Source organism: Ambystoma mexicanum, chromosome 12 (assembly GCF_040938575.1).
Source record: "Ambystoma mexicanum isolate Mex_15411 chromosome 12, UKY_AmexF1_1, whole genome shotgun sequence".
Taxonomy (NCBI): Eukaryota; Metazoa; Chordata; class Amphibia; order Caudata; family Ambystomatidae; genus Ambystoma; species Ambystoma mexicanum.
In genome coordinates, this window is record NC_090936.1 from 602,967,652 (window position 1) to 602,986,817 (window position 19,166).

The window sequence follows — 19,166 nt, forward strand, 5'->3', positions numbered from 1 at the left end:
GTGAGTGCTTCTCTCTGTGCTGGGTGTTTCTCTGCATGCTGGTATTCATGTTCCCTGTCTCCATGCTGGTCAGGCGTGAGTGCTTCTCTCTGTGCTGGGTGTTTCTCTGCATGCTGGTATTCATGTTCCCTGTCTCCATGCTGGTCAGGCGTGAGTGCTTCTTCCCGTGCTGGGTGTTTCTCTGCATGCTGGTATTCATGTTCCCTGTCTCCATGCTGGTCAGGCGTGAGTGCTTCTTCCCGTGCTGGGTGTTTCTCTGCATGCTGGTAGTCATGTTACCTGTCTCCATGCTGGTCAGGCGTGAGTGCTTCTTCCCGTGCTGGGTGTTTTTCTGCATGCTGGTATTCATGTTCCCTGTCTCCATGCTGGTCAGGTGAAGCGCTTCTCTCTGTGCTGAGTGTTTCTCTGCATGCTGGTATTCATTTTCCCTGTCTCCATGCTGGTCAGGTGTGAGTGCTTCTTCCCATCCTGGGTGTTTCTCTGCATGCTGGTATTCATGTTCCCTGTCTCCATGCTGGTCAGGTGTGAGTGCTTCTCTCTGTGCTGAGTGTTTCTCTGCATGCTGGTATTCATATTCCCTGTCTCCATGCTGGCCAGGCGTGAGTGCTTCTTCCTGTGCTGGGTGTTTCTCTGCATGCTGGTATTCATATTCCCTGTCTCCATGCTGGTCAGGTGTGAGTGCTTCTCCCTGTGCTGAGTGTTTCTCTGCATGCTGGTATTCATGTTCCCTGTCTCCATGCTGGCCAGGCGTGAGTGTTTCTCCCTGTGCTGGGTGTTTCTCTGCATGCTGGTATTCATGTTCCCTGTCTCCATGCTGGCCAGGCGTGAGTGCTTCTCTCTGTGCTGGGTGTTTCTCTGCATGCTGGTATTCATGTTCCCTGTCTCCATGCTGGCCAGGCGTGAGTGTTTCTCCCTGTGCTGGGTGTTTCTCTGCATGCTGGTATTCATGTTCCCTGTCTCCATGCTGGCCAGGCGTGAGTGCTTCTCTCTGTGCTGGGTGTTTCTCTGCATGCTGGTATTCATGTTCCCTGTCTCCATGCTGGTCAGGCGTGAGTGCTTCTCTCTGTGCTGGGTGTTTCTCTGCATGCTGGTATTCATGTTCCCTGTCTCCATGCTGGTCAGGCATGAGTGCTTCTTCCCGTGCTGGGTGTTTCTCTGCATGCTGGTATTCATGTTCCCTGTCTCCATGCTGGTCAAGCGTGAGTGCTTCTTCCCGTGCTGGGTGTTTCTCTGCATGCTGGTAGTCATGTTCCCTGTCTCCATGCTGGTCAGGCGTGAGTGCTTCTTCCTGTGCTGGGTGTTTCTCTGCATGCTGGTATTCATGTTCCCTGTCTCCATGCTGGCCAGGAGTGAGTGCTTCTTCCCGTGCTGGGTGTTTCTCTGCATGCTGGTATTCATATTCCCTGTCTCCATGCTGGTCAGGTGTGAGTGCTTCTCCCTGTGCTGAGTGTTTCTCTGCATGCTGGTATTCATGTTCCCTGTCTCCATGCTGGCCAGGCGTGAGTGTTTCTCCCTGTGCTGGGTGTTTCTCTGCATGCTGGTATTCATGTTCCCTGTCTCCATGCTGGTCAAGCGTGAGTGCTTCTTCCCGTGCTGGGTGTTTCTCTGCATGCTGGTAGTCATGTTCCCTGTCTCCATGCTGGTCAGGTGTGAGTGCTTCTTCCTGTGCTGGGTGTTTCTCTGCATGCTGGTATTCATGTTCCCTGTCTCTATGCTGGCCAGGCGTGAGTGCTTCTTCCTGTGCTGGGTGTTTCTCTGCATGCTGGTATTCATGTTCCCTGTCTCCATGCTGGCCAGGAGTGAGTGCTTCTTCCCGTGCTGGGTGTTTCTCTGCATGCTGGTATTCATATTCCCTGTCTCCATGCTGGCCAGGTGTGAGTGCTTCTTCCCGTGCTGGGTGTTTCTCTGCATGCTGGTATTCATATTCCCTGTCTCCATGCTGGCCAGCTGTGAGTGCTTCTTCCCGTGCTGGGTGTTTCTCCGCATGTTTGTACTCATGTTCCCTGTCTCCATGCTGGCCAGGCGTGAGTGCTTCTTCCTGTGCTGGGTGTTTCTCTGCATGCTGGTATTCATAGTGTTGCTTTCCATTCACCATTGCAGAGCTGTAAGGGACAGAATGCAAAGAAGGAGGCAGGCCTGGGTGTCCTAGTCACACATGACACTGCAACAATTTACAGTGTCTGAAGTATGTTGTGGCTCAGTTGCATTATTAATATTAAAAAAACACTGCTTGCGTTTTTCATTATTCATATGTTGTGGATGGTGTACAGTAAATGTGCGGATTTGCACAAAAAAATATTTTTGTTTTGCTTTCAAACAAGCAGGCAACTTTGTGCATTTCTTTAAATACGCAGTTTACCTATACTTTTACAAACACACCAAATAGCGGGTGAGGGCAACTTTCTGGACTTTAAAATGCATCTATAGGCCATCAAAATGAACAGCCCTAACATTAGCACTTTGCAGGAAGAGTTTGCATTATGCAAATGAAAAGTGGGAGAGGGTCCTACTGTGGCATGGATTTTTGTACTTGCATTTATTTTATTCTGCATTTGTAAGGCTTTCATACATCAAGTAAATTGTGTTTCAAAGCACCCACGGGGAGGGGACATGGGAATTAACGGCAAAGCCAATATGATGAGTGTTCTTACATGGGGGAGAGCATGTTTGTGGCTTGGCATTCTTTTTACTGGGGTTAAGGTCAAAGGCAACATACATTTTCTAACATTGGGGTGGGGGCATTTGTGCAGCCCGTTTGGCAATGTTTTCTTTCTGTGGCATGACATTTTTTACTGGCGTTACAGGGCAATTACAACATGATGAGTACAACATGAGTGGTCTTATATGGGGGTATTTGTGTAATGATAATGATGTTATTTATTGGGGTGGGGGCGTTTAGGCAGTGTGCAAGGCAAGGTTTTTTTTCCCTGTGGCATGACACGTTTTACTGTCATTAGGGGGCAAATACAACACCATGAGAGTTCTTACAGAGGGAGAGGGGAATTTGTGTAGCCAGCATAGATATGTTTTCTTACTATGGAAAGTTTTTTTTGTACTGCCATTAAGACAAAGCCAATAGGAGTATGTTTTTACATGGGGATACTGGCATATATTGGCAGAGTCAGCATGAACATGTTTTGTTATAGTATCATTACTGGAATTATGGACAAAGCAAACATGGGTCTTTTTTATGTGGGAATACTCCCATGTTTAGGTGCACCAGAATGGACAAGTGTGTGCACAATCAATATAAAAATTAGTTTTACACTTGCAGAGTACTTGCATATAATGGCCAAAGGCATTATGAAAATGCATTTGAAAATGCTCCTGTGCATTGCTGGTGACTTTGTATCTCATGGACTTTTTTGTTTCTTACCCTACAAAACCGATTGTAAACTGTGTCTACAAATAAAGGGAATGTCCTGGGATATGTCGGGTCTTTAATGGCTAGCGGAGACCGCTCGCTGGCTGCCAGGAATGTTGTACTTAGGGCCTTGTACATAACGACAGAGGAGGAATATTGAAAACCCGATTTGGCAGCCACTTAGAGCTGGGAATCCACAGGAGCCATGGCGCGACTTCCAAGAGCTGCATAAGGTTTAATTTCAAGGGCTGCTCAAGTAGACCACTGAGGAAGGGATCTAAAAAGGCTCGGCCTTCCGTGCTCACGATCTTGTGATCATCATTTGCACGACCTAAGTTGAGCCTTAATAGCCCGCCACCGGAAGTAAGAGGCTGAAGACAAATTGCGTTTGCAGTAAACCCACACTGAGCGATTCCCTAATACAGTCTGCGAGCAACCTGGCACTCGGCCGCCCTCTGGTGGACACTTAAAAGTGTCAGACTACTTTCAGTAATTCGTTTTAGTTTTCAGCGTTTAAGTCATCTTGTAATGGTCCATTATACGCACATTATTCTATATTAGTTAATGTTCTCTGCGCTTGATTAAAATAATGTGTGTAGTAATTGGTTGATGGCAATAACACGCTCTAACTCTTTAATGGAAAGATGTGTTCTTAGTTTTCATCACAGGTCCCCACATTAATACAGAGATTGGGAACTTGCTTACATCAAACTGATCTATATTGAATGTGACATTACCAAACCGGGCATGCACCATTCTCACGCGCAGAGCCACTAAGCTCTGCTATTCTCCTCTGCAACTCCCTGCACAATCACTGCCTCAACAAAGGCGCAGAGTGTATTATTACCTGTGTTGAGTATTAAAAGAACCTCCAAAAGCTGCAGGTTATTCAGAATGATGCCATCAGGATCATCTATAATGTCACAAGGAGAGAACATATTTCAAACCACAGCGAGGAGCTTCACTGGCTGCTTGGGGAGAAGCGGGTTCAATTTAAGACACTAGCTCTGACTCATAGGTGTCTATACGGCGAGGCACCAGACTATTTAAAGCAAACTTTGACAAAATATTCCCCAAGCAGGACCCTGCGCTCAAGTGCTGCGCATCTCTATGTCATACCACAAGCCAAACGAGCTCGAGGGAAAGGCAGCTCCTTCCCTCTCAGAGCGGCAAGTACTTGGAATAAACTTCCTACGTCCATGCGTTCAGAGGAACGATACAGTACTTTCCGAAAAAATCTGAAAACAATCCCCTTCGAGTAGATTATCTAAACCCATGTCCTGTTACTTTTATGTTGTTTGTTGAGCGCCCTGAGGCCCGCGGTCTATGGCGCAATAGAAATAAACAAATAAAAAATGTAACTGGCATCTGTAATCGTGGGACGGGGGCCTCTTTGGAGGGTGTGGCCCCAAAGGGGGCATGGCTAAACGCACAGCCGGCGGTTTAGGCAAGTGCCGCCACAGCAATCATCTTTTTTTACTGTGATTTTCTAGTAAGGATGAGTAAAATGAAGATAGAATCCTATTTTTGTGTGACATGTTTCTAAAATTATTTATTTAATGTTAGGTTAATGTTTTATGTAATTTGTGTACTTTTAAATGCATTGCTTTAAAACTATTATTGAATCTTTTCAAACCCAAACCTTAACAAATACTTATATTAAATATAGATGGGAAGTATGTGTGGCCGACTGCTTAAATCACCAACTGGGCTTAAATTCTGGTTTCACCACTCAAGCAAAGTGGGTGATCCTGGGCAAATCATTTATTCTCACTGTGTCTAATCTGCAAAAATTAGGAATCCTGAAAAAAAAGAAAATCCCCCTTAACGGTGGGCCAGATTTATGGGGATGTTGGAGTAGTAAATAAAGAGTAAACAACGTGTGTATAATATAATACATATGTTTTTTACCTAATTGTTGGAATTGAAATAATATTATGCCTCCTACCTCAGTAATTGAATGTGTATTGGCCTACGCCAAGTTGTCTAAAATATCATGTGAATACACTCCGTGGCAAGGTCTTGACCTTAACGAAAAGTAATGTAAGTCGCCATCTTGGATTTAGCCGCCATTTTAGGTTCTCTTGTAATGTGGAAGTCACCCTGAACATCAAAATGTAGGCTGAATAACATTCTGAGTGAGATTCTGGCCGTTGTGACCTCCGCACACACAAATAATTAATATGCCTGCAGGCCACTTGTCGGGGTCGCGAACTGAGACCTTGTCCTATCACTGACCTATGTGTAAATGAACAACTGTATCAGTGGAACTGATCAAAATGCATACATTATAGGATTGACCTGGCAAGGAGCCCTAGGCCTGATCCCAAGAATGGTTAACCCGCGAGGGGGTTGGCCAAGGGCTGGATAAAGGATATAAAAGCCCAAGTATTCCAAATGTACGGTCTCTCTACTAATGCATCGAACCCTCGTTGAAGTTCGTTACGTTACTCTGAGAGCCGAATAGCTATCCGTTTGTCAATTGACTTTGGTAACTGTTGTAGCTTTTTAATAAAGCACTTGTATGTCCTTTGTAACCTGTGTTGGTGTGTTTCTTTTGGGCTTCCCAGCCTCATATCAATTTTTATGTTTTCACATCATGTGTCACTCCAAGGGATTTCAAGGTTTGACTGGTTCGAGTGGGACCCCAAAACAACACGTTTGTGTTCACCATACCACCCGTTCAATCTTTCGAAAACCAATGCATATCCGCCAGCATCTGATTCGGATGATGGCAGATATGCATTAGAGTCCTATGAAATTTGCCAGCGTTTAGCACCTGGTATAAGATGGCGGATTCCACAGGAATTCATGCAAATGCCTCATGCCATGCACATACATGGCAGGAGGCATTTGCGATTGCACCACGAAGTTCAAAGACTATACTGAAACTTGGGTTCACCTAAATTTCAATTAATTTACGCCTTGTGGTGCACGCAATCCAAATTGCATGGGAGGGGACTGCTAACATGCTAGTGTTAAGAAGAGCAGACCTCTCTCTGCAAATAGTAGAGGGAAGAAACGTCTGCCGAGCAACCCATTAGGATGATCAGATGTGAAGCTAAGTTGCACACCTCCCTGCTCCTTGTTTCTTGTAGGCAGCCACCCTGTGTTCTTCGGCTGGTTTCAGTGGGGCCTGTGAGAGTTTATCTGTGATTTTTCTCTTTAAACACCCTATTTTAGCCATAAATCATAGTTATTTCAATGGTATTAGCTGTATTTCGAACCCTCCTTTCCTTCAAAGCCTGACAACTTTTATACATTCCAACATTGGTACTAAACAGGGCAAAATCAGTCTATGATGGATAGATGTCTTTGAGAGGTCACTGCATTAAGCTGACAGAATCAAATTTCTAGCAAATTCATTAAAAGTACACCATTATACATAGATTATAGTTAGCATTGCTAATTGTAGCGTTTTAGTGTGCCGGGATCCCAAGGCCTAAACTCAGAAAACAAGTGACTTACACAGAGCGAAATGGGGTGAGAATGTGATTGGAGTGACGGTAAGTGGGGAGAGTGACACATGGAAAGTGAAACAAATAGATAGTGAGAGACAAAGAGCCTGACACACATAGAAAGAGAAAAATAGCTCCGTGACTGGGCGGGGAGGCAGGGTGATTTTCACAGAACTCGATTGTGGAGACCTTGCAGGGACACGCCAGGAGAGCAATTTTTGGACTCTACCTGAGCCCGAGACCACTTAAAGCCTAAGTTGCTGAGAACATGCACTTCTTTTTTCCATTTAAAGCACTGGATAGGACGAAGTATAGGGGCTCAGCTCGGTCAAATCATCTTCCAACCACTCTCCCTCCCCAGACCTCTGAGTGGGGTTTCCTTCTGCACCGACCTGTGCAGTGCTCGGCTACTCGCATCCTGGGAGGGGCTTGCGGAAGCAGGAAGGGCTGTGTCATACAAACATACCTCTGCGCTAGAGAAGGTCAGCGGGTTCCCGAAGACTTGATAACAGTTGTTCCCAATCTGCACCCATGTGTGAATCCCACACACGGGGCAAGAAGGCAAAGAGGACGACTCCTTCACAGTGTCTTCAACCGTATTGTCTACAAGAAATATCAAAGGGTACATGATGATAATAACGATGTGAAGAAAGCCAGCGCGACATCAAGAGGGCGACAACAGCAATGCCATTGGATGGTTATTAACTCAGAGTCCACCAATCACACCGGGCGTTGTTACTAGACCATTCATATTAAGGGACTTCTGAAAACGCCACCAAACCTATCATGAACCCTCCTTCCACCATTGGGCAACATTCAACAGACAGAAAGGGAGAGTAGGAGATAGACAAAGAGAGAGACAGAGAGAGAGAGACAGAGAGAGAAACAGAGACAGGGACCGAAAAATAAAGGCCGGAGACAGGGAGAAATAAAAGAGGACAGCTTAAGTAGAGCGAGAAAAATGAAGGCAGAAGATTTGAGGAGTGATAAAGAAGGGGGGGCTAAAGAGGGAGAGAGATAAATGGGGAAGTAAAGGAGGAAGAGTTGAGGAGAGAAAGGAGGGAGAGTTACAGAGGGAGAGAGAAGTAAAGGAGGGAGTATTAAGGAAAGCGAGAGAAAGTGAGATAGAGAGAAGGAGACAGAGGAAGGGGGGAAATAAAGAGAGGAGTGAGCCGGAGAACAGGAGAGAAGGGAAAGAGCGAGAGGGTGTACAGGGAAGAGAGAAGGGGGGTGTTAGACATCAAGAGGGAGTTCTCCAGTGAGAGCTCAGGTGAGTAAGATAGAGCACAAAAGAAAGAAAGGAGAGAAAGCTGGTGAGAGAGAGGGAAAAGGGGAGAGAGATAGAGAGCGTGGGGGTCAGAGAGGCAAGAGAAAGGGGGTATTCATTTGTGAGAGAGAGGAAGAGTGAGTTGAGGAGAGAGTGGGAGAGAGGTAAAGATGTCTGTTGTGTGATTGAGAGAGAGAGAGAGAGAGAGAGAGAGAGAGAGAGAGACAGTGAATTCAGACATTTCATTTGTTTGATTCCTGACGCGCAAGAAACTCCTCTTGAAAGCGCTCATTAACAAAGACAAGACAACCATGATACATGCTCCATAAACAAACACAAGACAGTAAAATGGTCAAGTGGGGCGGGGCAGGGGAAAATGAGACAAAGTCGTCCTGCCTCTACAACAGGTTTAGGAGCTTCTCAAAGGTGTGCCGCGTGCAGCGTGACGGGAAGTGTGCGCCTAAGAGGGACACCCCAATCCTGTAAAGGTCTTTTACCAAATGCCTTGACTTTTGCCACAAAACCAGACGACCTTCCTTAAAGGAGCAGAGGGATCTGGGCGGGTGCTATGTGTGGCGCTGCCCGATGACGGGCGCGCACGCGGCGGCGTGACGTTGCACGCCGTCGCGTGCAGTATAAATAAACGGGGCGTTTCCCAGCCGCGTTAGAGCGACCGGGAAGCCCGAACCAAGACGGACGTGTGGGTCTGAGTTCTTGGGGCTGGGGCTTACGGTGAAGCGCGTGGGGGGCGCCAGTCACCCTCAACAGTGGCGACGAGTGGGGGAAACGATGCCCGGGCCCGGCGGTGATCATCGGAATAATTTTTCACCGGAACGAGGTCGAAGGACAGACTTCGTTTCATGCCGCGGGTAGTGCGTTGCCCACACGGCTGGCGGCCATTTTGTGCAACAGCTGTGGGATTTCAAGGAGCTCCGGTTTGGGCCCTGAAACGACCCCAGGCCTAATTTTTGGACACTTCAGTAGCTGAGAGCTACATCGACACGGAGGTATGCCCAATTAGTGCATAGACTCAATTTTGGGTTTCCTACGTCGAGTGGAAGCTAGGAGAAGGCCTATCTTGACTGGGCCTGCTGAATCCAGTTACTATTTTGGCTACCAATTTTTGGAACACACAAAGGCATTCTGCTTTTTCATCCCCTTCATCATCATCCTGGTGACTCCATCTATCTTCATCCTCTTCATCATCACAGAGGTGGCAGGAGTCACTGCATCCAGGGATGGTCCAGGCTGAGGATCACTTTGGGCTGAATGTTTGAGTTGCGGCCCCAATCAGCATTATGGGGTGCCTGTGCGCTCAAACTCATGAGTGACACCGAGGACCAGGACGGAGCACACGGTGTGGCGGCGCAGTTTCATCCTCGTGCACCAGTGGCCCCGCAGGGTATTCTACCTCCAATGCAGCAACCAGCAGCTCCAGCAGATGGTCAGGCAGCGGTTCCCGCCCTTCAACCTGCTGCTGCTCCTGGTGTTCAGCAGGCTGCGCCTGCCATGGCGCAGGTACGTGCGCATGCTGCCCTGCAGCCCATCCCCGAATTCGATGTGTCGGGCCCACCATCCAGCCTGGGGCCCCGATGGAGAAGGTGGGTGGACCGCCTGGACATGTATTTCAGGGCTGCGCAAGTGGACGATGATGACACCAGACTGGCCACAATGGGGGCGCCAGTGGTGAGATGGAAACCGTGCCAGGGACGGCCATATGTTTCCAAAGGATAGCGGCAGCCATGGGATTGCTGTGGGCCCCAGAGCTGGAGAACTGCCCGACTGTGCAGCCGGTGGAGCCTGTCCACAGAGGTACTAGGCAGACCATGTAGATGCAACTGTTCTACTGGATCCTTGACAGAAGGAGAGCCTGGATGAAACGAGCCTACTGAGGGCATTGCAGGGGAGAATGCTTGGCAATGAGGCCAGGCAGGAGGTGGCTTCTGCAAAGCAGAGCTAACCTGTGGTTGGAATGTCAATACTGGGTCAGAGACACCCAGGTTGCGCGCCACCTTGCCAGGCCACATTGGTTTCCCCGAGCTCTGATGGCCAGCAGAAAGGGAGGCCCTCTGGCCTGCCCCCATTTAGGCATAGCCACTTGTCCTCCAGCGTGGCCTGGAACTTCAGCAGGCAGGTGCCAGGTTTCGGCCTGTACTCAGAGGCCGAACCAAGATTGAGTATCCACTGGGCGTCATTGACGTACATATGAAAAGCAGCCCTCTGAGGGTCAGACCTCTCGATCCTCCTGGCAAGGGGACACATGTAGGCACTGAAGAACAGAGGAAAGAGGGCAGAGCTCTTCAGGACCCCACAGGTGGCAGGAATCTCCTCCGATGTGTGCTCCTCCCACCACACCTGCTGCATCCTAGCTGTCATGAAAGACTGGATTCAGCTCAAAGCCACACATAAAAAACCGAGCAGACTTTCCGGGATTATGCATGGAATGTTAGGGTCTAAGGTATGAAATTCATGCGATAAACCTAGCAGAATCAATGCTGCCCTTGTGCCTTCATAGGCCTGCACAAGCATGGTGACATGGCTATCAGGAATCAGGATTGCTGTCCCAGTGCCTCTACTGTCAATGCTGCCTTTGTGCCTTCATGTGCCTGCAGAAGCATGGTGACATGGCTATCAGGAATCAGGACTGTTGTCTCAGTGCCTCTATTGTCAATGCTGCCTTTTGCCTTCATGTGCCTGCAGAAGCATGGTGACATGGCTATCAGGAATCAGGATTGCAGTCTCAGTGCCTCTACTGTCAATGCTGCCCTTGTGTCTTCATAGGCCTGCACAAGCATGGTGACATGGCTATCAGGAATCAGGACTGTTGTCTCAGTGCCTCTACTGTCAATGCTGCCTTTTGCCTTCATGTGCCTGCAGAAGCATGGTGACATGGCTATCAGGAATCAGGATTGCAGTCTCAGAGCCTCTATTGTTAATGCTGCCCTTGTGCCTTCATGTGCCTGCAGAAGCATGGTGACATGGCTATCAGGAATCAGGATTGCAGTCTCAGTGCCTCTATTGGTAATGCTGCCCTTGTGCCTTCATGTGCCTGCACAAGCATGGTGACATGGCTATCGGGAATCAGGATTGCTGTCTCAGTGTCTCTGTTGTCAATGCTCCCCTTGTGCCTTCATAGGCCTGCACAAGCATGGTGACATGGCTATCGGGAATCAGGATTGTTGTCTCAGTGTCTCTATTGTCAATGCTGCCCTTGTGCCTTCATACGCCTGCACACGCATGGTGACATGGCTATCGGGAATCAGGATTGTTGTCTCAGTGTCTCTATTGTCAATGCTCCCCTTGTGCCTTCATAGGCCTGCACAAGCATGGTGACATGGCTATCAGGAATCAGGATTGCAGTCTCAGTGCCTCTATTGCCAATGCTGCCCGTGTGCCTTCATATGCCCGCACACACATGGTGACATGGCTATCAGGAATCAGGATTGCTGTCCCAGTGCCTCTATTGTCAATGCTGCCCTTGTGCCTTCATACGCCTGCACACGCATGGTGACATGGTTATCGGGAATCAGGATTGCTGTCTTAGTGCCGCTACTGTCAATGCTGCCCTTGTGCCTTCATACACCTGCACACGCAGGGTGACATGGCTATCAGGAATCAGGATTGCAGTCTCAGAGCCTCTATTGTTAATGCTGCCCTTGTGCCTTCATGTGCCTGCAGAAGCATGGTGACATGGCTATCAGGAATCAGGATTGCAGTCTCAGTGCCTCTATTGGTAATGCTGCCCTTGTGCCTTCATGTGCCTGCACAAGCATGGTGACATGGCTATCGGGAATCAGGATTGTTGTCTCAGTGCCTCTATTGCCAATGCTGCCCGTGTGCCTTCATATGCCCGCACACACATGGTGACATGGCTATCGGGAATCAGGATTGCTGTCCCAGTGCCTCTATTGTCAATGCTGCCCTTGTGCCTTCATACGCCTGCACACGCATGGTGACATGGTTATCAGGAATCAGGATTGCTGTCTTAGTGCCGCTACTGTCAATGCTGCCCTTGTGCCTTCATACACCTGCACACGCATGGTGACATGGCTATCAGGAATCAGGATTGCAGTCTCAGTGCCTCTATTGTTAATGCTGCCCTTGTGCCTTCATGTGCCTGCAGAAGCATGGTGACATGGCTATCAGGAATCAGGATTGCAGTCTCAGAGCCTCTCTTGTTAATGCTGCCCTTGTGTCTTCATAGGCCTGCACAAGCATGGTTACATGGCTATCGGGAATCAGGATTGCTGTCTCAGTGTCTCTGTTGTCAATGCTCCCCTTGTGCCTTCATAGGCCTGCACAAGCATGGTGACATGGCTATCGGGAATCAGGATTGTTGTCTCAGTGTCTCTATTGTCAATGCTGCCCTTGTGCCTTCATACGCCTGCACACGCATGGTGACATGGCTATCGGGAATCAGGATTGTTGTCTCAGTGTCTCTATTGTCAATGCTCCCCTTGTGCCTTCATAGGCCTGCACAAGCATGGTGACATGGCTATCAGGAATCAGGATTGCAGTCTCAGTGCCTCTATTGCCAATGCTGCCCGTGTGCCTTCATATGCCCGCACACACATGGTGACATGGCTATCAGGAATCAGGATTGCTGTCCCAGTGCCTCTATTGTCAATGCTGCCCTTGTGCCTTCATACGCCTGCACACGCATGGAGACATGGTTATCGGGAATCAGGATTGCTGTCTTAGTGCCGCTACTGTCAATGCTGCCCTTGTGCCTTCATACACCTGCACACGCATGGTGACATGGCTATCAGGAATCAGGATTGCAGTCTCAGAGCCTCTATTGTTAATGCTGCCCTTGTGCCTTCATGTGCCTGCAGAAGCATGGTGACATGGCTATCAGGAATCAGGATTGCAGTCTCAGTGCCTCTATTGGTAATGCTGCCCTTGTGCCTTCATGTGCCTGCACAAGCATGGTGACATGGCTATCGGGAATCAGGATTGTTGTCTCAGTGCCTCTATTGCCAATGCTGCCCGTGTGCCTTCATATGCCCGCACACACATGGTGACATGGCTATCAGGAATCAGGATTGCTGTCCCAGTGCCTCTATTGTCAATGCTGCCCTTGTGCCTTCATACGCCTGCACACGCATGGTGACATGGTTATCGGGAATCAGGATTGCTGTCTTAGTGCCGTTACTGTCAATGCTGCCCTTGTGCCTTCATACACCTGCACACGAATGGTGACATGGCTATCAGGAATCAGGATTGCAGTCTCAGTGCCTCTATTGGTAATGCTGCCCTTGTGCCTTCATGTGCCTGCACAAGCATGGTGACATGGCTATCGGGAATCAGGATTGTTGTCTTAGTGCCTCTATTGCCAATGCTGCCCTTGTGCCTTCATGTGCCCGCACAAGCATGGTGACTTGGCGATCAGGCGTCAGGATTGATCTGCCAGTGCAGCTACTAGGATGAAAGCCCGACTGGGGATCATGAAAGAGCCTGTAAGGTTCAATCAGGATTGATCTGTCAGTGCCTCTACTGGGATGAAAGCCCGACTGGAGATCATGAAAGAGCCCCGAAGGTTCAATCAGGATTGATCTGTCAGTGCTGCTCCTGGGATTAAAGCCCGACTGGAGATCATGTAAGAGCCCTTATGGTTCAATCAGGATTGATTTCTCAGTGCAGCTACTGGGATGAAAGCCCGACTGGAGATCATGTAAGAGCCCGTAAGGTTCAATCAGGATTGATCTGTCAGTGCAGCTACTGGGATGAAAGGTCGACTGGAGATCATGTAAGAGCCCCTAAGGTTCAATCAGGATTGATCTGTCAGTGAAGCTACTGGGATGAAAGCCCGACTGAAGATCATGAAAGAGACCCAGTAAGGTTCAATTAGGATTGATCTCTCAGTGCCTCTACTGGGATGAAAGCCCGACTGGAGATCATCTAAGAGCCTGTAATGTTCAATATAGTTTTAAAACTCTAAGGACACGCTTCTTCCCAGTATTCACCCCACAATTGGAAGCTGAGGAAAAACTCATAATTTTCAACCCTGGAAGTGTGAGCAGACACAATTAAAAGAGGAGTGTTCCCTCTTTCTTACAATACGCAGGATGGAGGTTAGAGTCGATGCCGGGGTCGATCCAGAGTTACTGAAGGCATAATGTTCTTAAAGTCTTGCTGGTAAGGCTCGATAAGTGTTGAGGAACTGTCCAGACAAGTTTGATTTTTCAGAAAGATCTGGAATCCGATAATTGAGCGCGCGAGAAATAAAACATTGGGGGCTTTACTGGGGGAGGGAGGAGAGTCGGAGGAACAAGTTAGATAATTCTCATAGGTGTGTGCCTGTGTGAGCGCGGGCGCGGGGAGGGGCTTAGAGAGTGGCAGGGGAGATAAGGAGAGTGAAAGAGGAGAGAAGCGATAGAATTAGGGCGAGGGACAGCCAACGAGAGGAAGTGAGGGGTATCTTAGGCAGGGATAGAGAGGCCTCTCTGGAGTGGTGGAGGAAAGAGGAAGGCAGCTGGAGTTCTAGGCTAGAGAGAATTCTCTAGAGAGGGTGAGCAAGGAAGGAAGCCCTGCAGTCACTTTTTATATCGCGATTCTGTACCTTTCATGACACCCTAGCGCAGGCGAATTGCTCAGATGGCCCCGGGACCCTGTTCTTGATATGGCAAGGAAGGGCTGGAAGTGACCTCTCTAGGGAAACTGGGTGCATGGCGTAGGCTGGGGATGCTGGCTGTTCTGCGCTTCTGTGCCCAAGCCAGAGGCTGCCAGCATGAGCTGTGACTGTGTGAGGCATGATGGACAGGTCAGCATGTTCAGCTGACTCACTAAAGTGGAGGCCCATTCCTTCTCACTTGGCTGTCTCATCCTCTCTTCTTCCCACACTGTTCTCTCTTTCTCGGGGGGGGGGGGGGGCTCTCCCACTAGCACTTCACTTTCTGGCACTCCACCCTCCTTCTTTTGCTACTGCTCTTTCCTATCCCCTTCCAATTCCTCCTCATTCCTCCCGGCCACCCCTTCCTGCCCCTGCCCACAACTCACCCAGTTCCCTCTAGTTGAGTGATGGCCCCCATGAAACCACATTTTTGCATCCATTCACCCCCTCACCTGCTACACCCCTTCCATATCCCCTTCCCCTCACCCTAGTGTTCCGCAACATCCTCCCACCTCGCAGCCTGACCTCCCCTCAGTTCCACATAGCACCCACCACCCCACCCAACCCCCAACGTAGCCCCATGTTAGCCCTCCATTGGCCATCATATACTGGTCGATCAGACAGACAAGTCGACCACGTTTACCAGTCCACCAGTCTAGCCTGACGACCATTTTATGATGATCTGCATCGCCCAACTACAAGTCTGGAGTCGACCAATACCCTCATTGCTGTTGCATCCTCACACGAGTTTCCACATCAGTTGAGGGCAAGTAATGCTAGTGGCATTTCCAATTGAGGGCTAAACAAGTGTTTTCCTGCATCCAGTTGTAACATATAGGTTTTAGTGATGGAATGCACCCGATATAATCAAATCACCTCTGGACCTTTCTCGGCAGGAATTCAGGAGATGTACAGACAGCCATCCGTACACAACTGAATACAGTATTAACCCTTTGGAAATAGTCAACTGGAATTTATACAAGGTGAAAGGCATGATCCAGCAAAGTCCAATTACTGAAATGGCGGGATGTCTCCATCATCTTCTACCAGGTCCAGTTGTAACATGGGTTTTAATAAGGAAATCTACAGACACCGATCTGTGGGCAACTGGATTCAGTAGAAACCATATGGAAATAGTCAACTGGAATTTACACAAGGTCAAAAGCATGATCCAGCAAGGGCAATTACAGAAAGGCAGGAATACGTCAAGTGGCATTTACTGGATCCAGTTGCTCTCATACACTTTTATTTGACAATCAGGTAACCTATTCAAATGGCACCCCTTTTTATGCACCATTACTAGGTAATGCTGTGTAATATATAATATTCTATTTTTTTTCATTCAACGCAAAGTACACATATGGTCTTATCGTTAAACAGGCTTCCACACTAAAGATCGTTTCTGTTCCTATAGTTAATATAAATAACCTTTATTTACAAGCACCATTTATTTAAATGAATTTTACAAAATATACCGCATTTTACCTAAATGCACTTAATGAATATGCTTGTAGATTTGTTCCTAGTTTAGCAAAAAGTTAAGTTTTGCATATTTTTGTATTAAAATGCAGCTTAGTGGGGCAAAGGCAGACACGCCCTGAATTGTCTTGTTGCTATAAAGTGTTGCTTGAAGATACAGGTGGGGAGAATTATTTCCTGCCGAGAAATATTTTCTGGGCAAATGCTGACTCCGATGGAGAAATATAGAGTGGGTAAAGGGGAGAGCGAGAGAGAAACTATTCTCTCTGGGTTGAAGGGGCTGAGAGAGAGGTGGCATTAAAAGGGAGAGGGAAAGAGAAACCCAGTCTCCCCGGGGGAGTGCGGGGAGGTGGGAGGGTCTGAGAGAGGGATGGCATGAAAGGGTAGAGGGATAGAGAAACTATTTTCTCACGGGTGAATGGGCTGGGAGAGATGGCATTAAAAGGAAGAGGGGAGAAACTAGTCTCCCTGGGGTGAAGAGACTGAGAGAGAGAGAGAGAGAGAGAGAAGAGAGAGCGAGAGAGAGAGAGAGAGAGAGAGAGAATTAGCATTAAAGGGGAAAGGGAGAGAGGACCCAGTCTTCTCCCTGGAGAGAAGGGGGTGAGAGAGAGAGATGGCATGAAAAGAAAGAGGCAGAGAAAAACTATTCGCCCCGGCGTGAAGGGGCTGAGAGAGATGGCATTAAAGTGGAGAGGGAAAGAGAACCTAGTCTCCCTGGGGTGAAGGGGCTGAGAGAGAGATGACATTAAAAGAGAGAGGGAGAGAGAAGCTATTCTCCCCGGGGTGAAGGAGCTGAGAGAGAGAGGTGGCATTAAAAGGGAGTGGGAGAGGAAACTATTCTCCCCAGGGTGAAGAAAAACAGAGGGAGTAATGGCATTATAATATAAATATATAAATAAATAACTAAACTAAACTAAAATGAAAGAACGAGGGAGAGAGAAACTATTCTCCTCGGGCTGAGAAAGATGGCATTAAAGGGGAGAGGGAGAGAGAATATTTTGTCTCCCAGGTGAATGGGCCCAGAGAGAGAAAAGGAATCAAAAGGGAACGAGAGAAAATATTCTCCCCGGGGTGAAGTGGCTGAGAAAGAAATGGCTTTAAAATATACACATATAATCAAAATACACTAAGCTGAAAGAGAGAGGGAGAGAGAAACTAGTCTCCCTGGGGTTAAGGGACTGAGAGAGAGATGGCTTTAAAAGGGAAAGAGAGAGAGGCAGGATTCTCTCTAATGGGGTCAGGGAGTGAAGGAAGAGAGGAAAGACAGGCAAAAGAAGCGAAGGAGAGAGAAAGAAAAATGCTACTAGAGAAGTAAGTGAGAAGGTGAGGCGGAGAGAGTGTGGGTGATGGAAGTAGACAAGTAAAGAGAAGACAGGGACAGAAAGAGGCAAAGGGCAGAAGGGGGGTTGACCTGGCTCTTTTTTTCTGATGGAATAGTGAAATTACAGCGGCTAGCTTGAGAAGAGTCTGATGAGTGACCACCTTCACAAGAGTCGCAGCGCAGACATTGGACAGACACTGGGCAGAAACTCACGAACACTAGACAGACAAACTGGGCAGATATCTCCCAGGCACTAAACGGACATTGGACGAACATGATGAGCGGACCGATATCTGACATCTTTGGAGAGATCCTGAACAGTCATTGACAGACACTGGACAGACATCGGGCAAACAACGAACAGAAGTTGGGTAGATATTATATAGAAAATAAACCATGGAACGATATCGTACTGATATTGGACAGATGCTGTGCATACATCGAAAAAAACGTAACAGAGATCAAATGCAACGCAGACAGTCTCTGGACAGACAGTGATCAATCAGCAGAAAAGGACAGACATTGAACAATCCTTGCCAGACTTTAGACACACACGGTCGTCGCATACAGTGGACAGACATCACTCGGATTCTGAACGGACAGTGGACAGATACTGGACAAACACTGTACACCCACTGCATGCAAATCGGTCAGATATAACGGTCAGACAGTAGACATACATCAGGCAGACGCTGAAAAGACACTGAACACTGCCAGACACCGTTGTAATTGGGGAAACACTGGGCGCCTTTCAGACAGACTTGCTTGACTTACTCAAACGCCTGCAGGCCGCACCGCCGAGGAGGGCGAGCACGATGATGAGAAAGGCCATTCTTCGGGAATTTAGGAAGGGGTCTGACTTGGACCTGAGGCTGGTGACCAAGCTGAGGTGCCTTGCCCACCAGTCTGCTGCTACTAGTCTCTCGATCTAAGACCCCTCTGACTTTATAACGGCAGTTTGTGGAAGTGCCCCACCCCCCACGTGTGAAGTCAGAAATACACCCCAGAGTAACACCCCGAGGTCAATCTCTTCACTGATCGGGCCGTCACGCTAAGGTGTGAACCCCAACGTTCACCCCAATGTGTGAAATCGGACACATCTACTTCTGGGCGCAATGGCTTTCAGGGATGAGGAAGTATGACACATCTACTTCCGGGCGCAGTCACTTTCAGGGATGAGAAAGTATGGCCAGTAACAGTCGCATCTCCAGAGCTGCAAGTACTCCACCTACTGCGCCTAGGGACCGGGAACTCCTCTGGCGCCCTGACCTTGCCCATGCCTCAACCCCGTCTCTATACTTACTCTCACACTGCAGTACTACTCTGAAAATCCAGCACGGAGGGCCTAGGCATGGCTTTATATCAATACACGTGCATTCTGACCTGAAACGGCCCCTGCTATTCCATTCTGTACAAGCCTGTACACGGCCCTATCAGTGCACCTCAACCGAGACTGGTAGACCCCACGACAGCACCCCATGGGACAGGCTACCCAGTGGCAGGTGTAAGGTAAAGGGCGCTCTGTAGGCAAGAATAACAAAAATCATACCCAGTGTTTGGAGCGCAGAGGTGGGGCAGGTGATCAGTATTTCAGTGTACCTCAACCGAGACTGGTAGACCCCACGACAGCACCCCATGGGACAGGCTACCCAGTGGCAGGTGTA

The 19,166-nt window shown here is 48.5% G+C and overlaps 1 protein-coding gene across 1 annotated transcript in view; it reads right to left on the reverse strand.

The window, feature by feature from the left end:
- The window catches only part of PRG3 (proteoglycan 3, pro eosinophil major basic protein 2), a 46,699-nt gene extending 28,278 nt beyond the window's left edge, over window positions 1-18,421 (reverse strand). Inside the window, exons 1-2 of the mRNA XM_069629001.1 lie at window positions 18,277-18,421; window positions 7,289-7,425 (exon numbers count right to left, since the gene is read on the reverse strand). Coding sequence (XP_069485102.1) covers window positions 7,289-7,425; window positions 18,277-18,334 — 195 coding nt within the window. The 5' untranslated portion in view covers window positions 18,335-18,421. The remainder of the gene's footprint in view (window positions 1-7,288; window positions 7,426-18,276) is intronic.
- Window positions 18,422-19,166: the final 745 nt, after the last annotated feature.